Source organism: Haemaphysalis longicornis, unplaced genomic scaffold (genome assembly GCF_048455015.1).
Source record: "Haemaphysalis longicornis isolate Haplotype H1 unplaced genomic scaffold, Haemaphysalis longicornis Haplotype H1 scaffold_10, whole genome shotgun sequence".
NCBI lineage: Eukaryota > Metazoa > Arthropoda > Arachnida > Ixodida > Ixodidae > Haemaphysalis > Haemaphysalis longicornis.
The window spans coordinates 104630491-104640159 of record NW_027526204.1 but is presented as its reverse complement, the minus strand read 5'-3'; the positions used below and the strand labels follow the sequence as shown (position 1 = coordinate 104640159).

Below are 9669 nucleotides of genomic sequence, written 5' to 3'. Positions count from 1 at the left end.
AAAATCTAATGAAAAGTTTTATGTAGGCTGCGCTGTCACGTTAAAATGAACTTGCAAACAATGATGTCGCTGGATTTTTTTCAGACAAGTCTATAGGGTATAGGTGACCGGTAAAAAGCGCAAAGGCTCATGGGTGCATTGTTTTCTCCGCGGAAAGCCGCCACTTCCGGTTCGGGAGCTCTCCTGGCCTCCAGTACGCCGTCGGCTTTCACGCGCGTGTGTGCTTGTTGTTTATCGGTTTCCACCGGGAAAAAAAACGCTCATGCATCGGAAATTCCATAAATAACAACTATTGGCCCTACTAGAGGTTTATCTGACAGGTAAGCACCCTGTGACAAATAAACAACACGCACACACGCCCCTGACAGCCGCCGGCGCACGCAGGCATACGGGAAGGCAGGAGAGATCGCGAACTGGAAGTGGCGGTAGCAGACGACGTACCCATGAGCCTTTGCGCTTTTTACCGGTAACCTATTGTAGTGCAGGAAGCACGACCGGCTATATAGCCGGTCGTGGCAGGAAGAAATGACCTTTTTGAAAACAGCTGCAGCTTCTATATCTTCTCAATGATGATAAAGCTCGTACGGGTTGTCCGTACAAATACCACCCATTTTCGTATCCTGGCAAACCAACCTTTGTTTTATGTTTGTACGCGTACTTTCATCTTTGTACGCGTACTTTCATTTATGTTGTACGGGTACTTTTCACCTACCCCCCTCTCCACCCCTGTCCTTAGGTTTCAATCTCCCCCAGATTTCTTTTTCATTTATATTATTTTCGGTTTCCCCTGAAAACCTGACTGGCCTCCGAAGCGTCGCCCCAGTGATGCAAGAAAAAAGCTATACATTCACCATGAGCTCACACAACCTCTCGAATAAGCAACAAAAGGCCACTTGCTAAGGACACAATGACCAGTATCGTTGGCGCCTGTCGCCCCCCATCGAGGAACAAGCTTACTGGCTACACCCTTCCGCACGTCGCGGTCATGCCGATGGCGTCCCCTCTTTAGTAATCGATCTTTCTTCGCCTTCGGTCACCCCATCGCCAATTTACTCTTCAAGTCGTGCGTATCATGGACACCTCAAACATTCTTCGCTTTCTTGTATTATAAAAAGAAAAATATTGAATAGGATGGTTTGACGAGAGCTGCGACAGTCATCTTGAAGTTTTCGAAGTCCAGTTCATGCAATGGAGAAGCACAAGTGACTCCCCCCTCTTTCTACCAAGGGTACCCGACAGTGCTGAGCTCTCCCCAACCCCACACCTTCAGCGACGCCACTACAAGTGCCGCGGGCGACCGTTGGTTTGTGTTTAAGTAGAACAGACACTGAATGCAACGAAGACGAGATTGATAGAGAAAATAATAGAATGCACACGCGCTAACGCTAGCTCGTTTCTTCTTTTTTTTTTCTTTTTTTTCGGCAATTTGGTGGGGTTGGGGGAGGGAAGATAGGAATGGACTAAAAGCAGCCGCATCTTGCAGCGTTGGGGGAAGTGAAATCAAAACGCTTCAGTAACGCTCGAAGTATTGCAGTTGTTCACATGAATGTTAGCATAGAAAAGGTTGAAAGGAAGTAATAACACCGTTTTTTTAACAGCTACTACCGACATTTGGTTTTACGCGCTGATGCTCTGCCTTAGTTTAGCGTTTGTTTCCGCGCACGGCCGTGCAAACACGACTCTCGATCGTAAAATTATATCAACTGACGAAATTACCACATTAAAGCTCAAATTTTAAAGTAATGCCTGGGACATGCCGTCCACCAAAATTTCCACAACGAGACGTCTTGCACCGAAATGTCGTTACACCGAAATGTCCTCGTACCGAAATGTCCGTGCACCGAAAAGTCCGTGCCCCGAAAAGTCCGTACACCGAAATGCCCGCACCGAAACGTCCTGCATCGAAATATCCTAGACCCCTCTTCGCCATCCTTCATATATAATGATTTGAGGCTGTTAAAAGAGCGCCGCCATTCCAAGTCACCTGAAAAGGTCAGGTGATTCAAGCATAAATACTTTTACTCTCTACGTCGTATCAAATAACTTCGGACTTTGTTCTGTCCAGGACCTATTTAAAAATGTGAGGGCGTTACGCACGGAAACAATTCCTGGCCGAGGTTCGGATTAACTGAAAACCACTAGGGAGCCTGGGCAGTTCATCGAACACCGTTTTATTGATATAGTTTCTCCCATCCTTTTACATCAATAAAATTTGCAGTAAAATTTTTTTCACCGTGCTCTAGCAAACGTGCTCTTTATTAAAGAGAAAGTTTGTTTGTACAGCCAGTTTACTTAACAAAATTTTCGGCGGCAATTTTTTTTCCTCCGTGCGTTTTGTTTCTCTGATGAACAAAACTTGTTTAGATCATTTTTGTAAATATTCTCCAATCCCCTTGCTTACATCCTCTCTCCCCACCGTATACGGCACGCGTCCTCCTTGGTCCAATAAAAAAGTTAATCAATCAATAATATTCATGGTGCGGGTGACACTTTTAGAGCGGGTCCTGTTTCGTTCAAATCATTCCTGTGACTGCCCCATGTTAGGGCATTCCATCTTAATGTTGGAATGATTCGGTATGATCTGTTTGTTATTACTCCGCCTTTATTTCGACACTATTGTTGGTAATTGTTTTGTCGCTTCTGTGCTTCATCACTACAGCACTGTTTGACTCCTGTGTTTCCGGTGTTTCCGCGGCTTAAGATGGAGGAAAAGGCAGGGACGCCTTGACAGTGAAAGCAATACCCCCCCACCGAAAGTTATAGCAGGGGCGCACTCAATGTACGTCCAGGCGCAGGCATTGTAAGATCTGCGCCCCACGGTAGCCACTGTTCCTTTGTTCGTCTTGGCGGCAACAAAAGCCGACCCAACCTTCGTTTCCGCTGAGGAGAGCGAAGAGGTAGAGGGGACGCGAGAGGGGGCACTTGCTAACATGTGCATATGAGAGGAGGGATTGGAACAGGAGGGGAAATAGTCAGTTTATTTTGAGAGTGGGATTTTGCGACAGCCTAATTAATTCGGGTTGTTTCGTGGTCCACCTAGCGCCACAAATAAAGGCTTTTAAAGTGTCGGCACTCTTTTCTCTCGTTGTTATGTGCTGCCAGGATTTTCATTGGTTGGTCGGCACCACGTGATATTTGTTTACATATGGATACAGCCATTTTGTTTCTGCGCGCCTCTTCTCTCTCTCTCTCTCTCTCTCTCTCTCTCTCTCTCTCTCTCTCTCTCTCTCTCTGCTGCTCGGACCAACACGCTCGGACGCGACAGTGGCCGGTCGCACTCTCTGCCCGTCAGTACCGGCGGCGGTTTCGTTTGGACAGATGGCAACACTGCAAGCCAGAAACAAAATGTCCCCCAGACGCTTCCGGGTGCACGAAGTGGCGGTACTCTTAAGCGTAGCTTATTTAGTGACGCTAGGTCCACCCATTAAAGGGACACTGAAGTGAATTTGTCAAACTCCCGTTTTTGCTTGCACTGCGTAGACTGGCTCAAATTAGCACACTTTTCATCGTTTATCCGGTTGACAAATCCGTAATTATTTTACAAAGCGCGAAAGAAGAAAAACTACCATGCGCGGTTTGCGGCGGCCGCACCAACTAAGGCTGTGACGTTGGGAGGAGGGGCGCCGTGATTGGACGATGCCCAAGGTTAGCAATCAAACAAGTTTCGGTTTCGGTTTCGGTTCTGTAAAACATAACCAATGGCGTTGCTGGATGGGCATTCTCAATATCTTAGTAATCATCGTACCGCGCTTCTGCCATGTTGTCGGCTGTAAAATGCACAAAATAAGCCTCCCAGGACGGCTTGTAGTCGTAGCATTCACTAGCCGAGACCTACGCAGTGCATGAACGCCCTCCGCGTACCCGCAGACGCCCAAATTTATTTATTTATTTATTTATTTATTTTCAGATACTGCGGACAGCAATGCTGTCCAAGCAGGGAGGGTTACAGAGAACATGACAACAAGCGTTCAAAAGAATTTGCATCCCGGCACTCCACAAAATCAGATGGCAATGCATTCCAGCATTCAATTGTACAAGGAAAAAATGATTTTTGAAATATTTTAGTGTGGGCAAAGAATGGTCGTATCGTTTTTGAGTGGTTCAGTCTGGCTGAACCGTGTGGAGCAGGGAGTAGATATGTATCACTGTTCAAGCCAATTTTTTTGTGATAAAGCAAATACAAAAACTTAAGCTTGGCAATCTGCCGTCGCTTCTGGAGTGGTTCTAACTCTAGCTGTTTTAGCATATTAGTAACGGATGATCTGAGTCTGTAATCAGAAACAATGAATCGTGCAGCTAGCCGTTGGATCCGCTCAATTTTTTCAATGTGCTTCGTGTAGTGAGGACACCATACAATTGATCCATACTCGAGGACTGGTCGGATTAATGTGCGGTAAGCCTCTAGTTTAACTTTTTGCGGTGAGCGCCTCAGCTTTCTGCGCAGAAAGCAGAGCTTTTTAAAAGCTCTGTGGCAAATGTCGTCGTAATGTGTGTCCCAGTTAAGGTTATTTGTAATAGTTAGACCCAAATACTTAACAGAAGATACAGTGTTAACATACCGCGTTCCGATTTGATAGCGATGAATCAACGAATTTTTTGTGTTTGATATTGTCATAGAAACTGTTTTAAAGAAGTTAATTAACATTCCATTACGTCCGCACCAGTCCGCGAGTTTACACAGGTTGTTATTCAAACGAACTTGAGAATCGCAATTATCAATAACAGAATAAAGAACACAATCATCAGCAAACAATTTCACATGTACATTTTCATCAAGATGCTTCCCAATGTCATTTATGAATATCAGAAAAAATAATGGTCCTAGTACCGATCCTTGTGGGACCCCTGACAAAACCGGTAATACGTTAGACCTGGAACCATTACATTCAACAAACTGCATGCGTTTTGACAGGTAGGACTGAATCCATAGCACCAACTTTTGCGGGATACCTGCTTCTTTTAACCGCTCAACCAGCTGCACATGGGGTACCCGATCGAAGGCTTTGGATAAATCCAAAAAGATGGCGTCAATTTGCTGTTGCTTATCGATTGCGGAGGCAAAATAGTGAATAACAGATACCAGTTGGGTAACCGTAGAAACATGTTTTCGAAATCCATGCTGATATTCAACAAAAAATTGTTTGGCTTCTAAATAGTTAGATATATGACTAGCGATAACGTGTTCCATTAGTTTGCAGCATGTGCTGATCAGAGAGATTGGTCTGTAATTAGTAGGAGACAGCTTATCCCCGGCCTTGAATACAGGTATAATCTTTGCCAACAGCCAGTCTATCGGTAGGGAGGCTTCATCAAGAGATGCATTAAAGATGATGTAGAGATACTCAGAAATAACCTCCGCGTACCGGTGCAAAAAGGCATTTGGTAAGTCATCAGGACCAGATGCTTTTTTAGTTTTAATTTTCAATAAAAGATCAAAAATTCCCTCACGACTGAACCCCAGGTCAGGCATGGTGGCACAAGGAAACAACGAGGTACTTATGGAAGCGACAGAAAGGGGTCATGCGCTTTTCCCCCATATTTGGAGCTTGTCTCACTCATGCCTGTATCGTAAAAAGCGTGTTCGCACCAGGCCAAGGGTCTGTTCATTCTGGCCTGTGCCCACTGCCTGCAAGCAGTCGGTGCTTATGGCAACAGCACACCAACGAGAACTCGCTAGCGCGCCAGTGCCAGCCTGCGCGCGTTTTGTGAACTAGTTCGTGGAGCCATGAACGTTGCGGCCCCAAAAAAGGTGAACTCAATATAGAAAACATCGGCGGAAAACGAAAAAGTTAACTTACAGAAAAAAAAGCACGTACCCGCGGGGATTCGAACTCCCGACTTGCAAAACACTTGCGGTGGCTTATCTAGCGCCCCAAACAACTCGGCCACGGAGCTGGCTCCGCTGCCCACGGTAATATAGGGTATATATTGTACAACCGGATTATACTTTTATTTAGTTTTGGCATTTCAAGCAGCGTAGGTGACTATTTGTTGTACTACGCTCGTGCAGTAAGCGTCGCCCGAGTTTCCACAGTAGCTCACGTCTAGCAATTGCATTTCGTAGACGTAAAAGCGTTCGCAGATGCGTAGTCGTGCTGCTGACCGCTGTGCACTCTTGCTCCGTGCCGCTGTGCTTGTTCGCCCAGCGCAAAAAAGTGCTCTCCGCGCCCTAGTTTTACGCTGTACGGTAAAAATATCAGTTGATTTTATTTCCTTAGTACCTATATTGACTTCGCTGACTCTTCTCCCGCCCTCAAGAGGCCTTATATGTTCCTACTGGCGTACCAGTCAGCGAAGCGTCGCATGTGGGCTTGTGCAGCGCTTGTATGAAGTGACCTTGACTTGGAGCTAGATACAGTGTACAAACAAACCAAGTAAAGAAAGGCACATTCTTCCATTCACAAACGTGTCCTGGCTTCGTTTCAACTAAGCGAACGAATTGCGACGACCCGTCGGCGGCCGGCAGACGAAACGCTGGCCCGACTGACTCTGTCTGAAGGCCGGGGAGCCGTGCAGTAGCGCAGCCAGCCAATTGCCAGCTCATCCCCTCCTGACGTCACACGAAAACGCCACAGAAAATGGGCGAGCGTAAAGAGAGGAGGACAGCATTTTCGAATTAGTTTTTCTACTAAATAAAATCGCGTAAACGCGTATAGAGTGGTCGAAACATGGCCTGGGGACTCCGGACTACAATTTGCGCTAGTAATCCCGCAATGTTTACATATCACTTCAGTGTCCCTTTAAGACTTGCTCTGATGGCGGTTTCTGAGCGCCAGAGCCCCACGCATTTCTCGCCAACCGCACGGTGGTTCGGCACCTTTATGGCCTCCGGGAACCTCCCAGGGATCGTGCGGCGATACCCTCCTCGGGCGCGCGGGGGATTTTAATTTTTTAACCCTGTTTTCATTGTGTTGCATTGTCTTCAATGTCTTCTCCAGAGCCCTTGTAAATATCGTTGAAAATAGACTTTTCTTCACCATCTACCTACTGCATCAGCGTCATCGGATGCCTCACACCTCCTCCACGACGACGCAACCAGCATCACTGACGAACCAAATTTTCAGTCGCCCAGCTGAATCAGGTGTTCAGCGTGGACCTCGGCATGCAAGAATGGCAACAAGGAATTTTCTGGCACCGGCAAGACACGCGCCTCCAAGAGTAGCGAAATATTAGCATCGAAATGTACCACAACTTGTGCCCTTCGTCGACAATAGAAATACAACGTGCATGGTAAACTACTGTCTCTTTTCTGCCCGTTTCTATGCGTAGCTCTCACATAAAATCCAAGTCTTATGCCAGGAGCAAGCGAGCTATGGCATTAAAACGCGTTCCTGTGCGATGGCCTCGTAGAACAATCGTCTTTACGCGTTGATCTCTGACGAAATGGCCAACTAGGCACTTTCGCCCATGGCATTATTAAACCCCTCTGAAGAATATCGTCGTACGCGGTGCACAGAATTTGGCGATACATTTTGAAAATTTGCTGCATTTGTACATCCCGTCTAACTTGCAGGGAAGGATCAAGAAACTTCCGATTCCGTTAAGCCACGCTGGCTTCTTAACGACTGCCCTGAATTGGGAATTTTCTCTCAATGACATCAGCACGCAGAACAAACAAATCGTGGGCGAAAAATACTGTTATGACCAAACGCAACAAAGCCATCATTGGAAAGGTCAAGTGTAACTCTGTAGGCACGGAGACGTGTTGTCACCTTGTGCTTCAGCAGTTAACACGCACCGCATCAAGAAATAACACCAGAAAGCTCGATATTCACATGTCTTGAACAAACGGTAGTTGCAAACTATAATCGTCAAAGAATAAACACGGGCATGACACAACATCATAGCACACTGTCCGCCCAGTTGTTGGCTAGCCATCTACACAATGAGGACGCCTAGGAAGGCTGTCGATGACCAAGAAAGGTGCGGTGTTAATAAACCACAAGGCGGTGCCGCATCGGTGGAACCAGGAACTCCGGACGTCACATTTTGGACTTCCTAGCGGCAAGAGCTATCCGGGCCATGACCTGCAGCCGATAGAACGGGTCGGGACCGATGCAATCTGCCCGCACGTCTCGTTGGATGTCGAAGACGGCCCAACCGTCAAACGGGCTCTTCATATAGTCGGTCATCTGGAAGCGGAGTACATAGAAACGAGGTTAAGGGCAAGGGCGGCCAGCGATTTTATATTAGGCAAGGATTTCCAAAGGTTACTTGGGTGAAAACCCATTTCTGCACTGTACTAACAACAAGGCAGATGGCCCCAGGCGTTTTTAAAGGCCCATCGCGGATTCTAGATCTGCTTCAGCATGCAACAAGAGCCGTATTTCTGTAATAAGGATACCACAAACTTCCAACAAATACCGGAGATATTAAAGAAAGCATGTGAAGCACTGGCGAATCCCTCGCCACTTTCCGGGAAATTTTCTATGACGTCACAGAATCTTGTTAGTGCGGTTGGCAGCCGCTGAACTAAACCACCACAAAGACACCTGACTGGGCAATCGCACTGGAGCCTCTAGTTCCGTTTGATTGCATCACTTGAACGCTGACGTAAAGTTAGCACACTGTGAAGGAAAGTTTGACATCCACCTAAATGCAGCCATACGGCTACAAAGGAAAGCTATACAGCTTTCTCGGAAACTTCGCAGTTGAAGAAAAATTCGTCCTGGTCCAGGATTCGAACCCGGGACCACTGCTTAACCGGAGCAGTCGCTCTACCAACTGAGCTAACCAGGAGGCTAGTCGTTAGTAGCGCGAAAGCGAATTGATCAACAACTCGAAGTGAAGGACAGCTGTTAATCGAGCAGATTTCTAAATCTGCTCGATTAAAGTTAGCACACTAAAAAATTTTTTAATGCGGTTTCATGTGACGTCACTCCTACCTCTAACACGTCACTGTAGCGCGTAATTTGAAAACGTTTCTATCAGGGTGTCGATCCGGAACCGAGCCGGTATTTTTGCCGGAACTGAACCCGAACCCGAACCTTTATTTCTGATGCCGAACCTGAACTGAACCGAAAAAATAAGTAACGGTTACCGGTTAACGATGAAACGGTTCGGCCACCCGCAGTAATAGTGCGTTAGAGTAGAGGGAAGAACCGGTCGCGGTACGGTGCCCTCTAGGGAACCGGTGCTACTGCGCGTGCGCAAAGCGGGAAAACCATTTGTGCGCTTGTCCAGGTGTACCGGGTATTGTACCGGGATCGGTTCTCCGCTCACTAGTAAGGCGCGGTCACTGTCATTCAGCGATTTTGCTTTTCACGCACCGTCAACTTCGCAACTACTCACGCACTTTTCCCTTCAGATCAGTCACCACACTAACAAGGCTCTCGTCGTCGTCACAACATGAGGAAAGCTACGCGTATCAATATTGCAAAGGTATGCTTCTAATGTCAGCGCAAGCTGAGTGCAAGGCTGAGCAAACTAAATGCCACACTCGGCAGTGTACAGGCGGTGATTGTTATCATAATCATCATCATCATCATCATCATCATCATCATCATTATTATTATATTGATCCTGTAGTTCCAACTGTCAACGTATAGAGCGTGTACAAACCAAATTTTCATCAATATTTAGGCATCGTTTTCCTTCGGAGCCTATCCCTATAACTGTTTCTCTAAGTTCCCGGCGGACCCACTCAGACCTTCTTTTCATGTACAAATT

General features: G+C 46.7%; 1 protein-coding gene across 1 annotated transcript in view; it reads right to left on the bottom strand.

Annotated features, from left to right (window-relative positions):
* Positions 1 to 7982: 7982 nt before the first annotated feature.
* LOC144159997 (uncharacterized) overlaps positions 7983 to 9669 on the bottom strand; it is a 46258-nt gene continuing 44571 nt past the window's right edge. The window contains exon 9 of the mRNA XM_077691624.1: positions 7983 to 8132. Within this exon, the coding sequence (XP_077547750.1) occupies positions 7983 to 8132 (150 nt within the window). The remainder of the gene's footprint in view (positions 8133 to 9669) is intronic.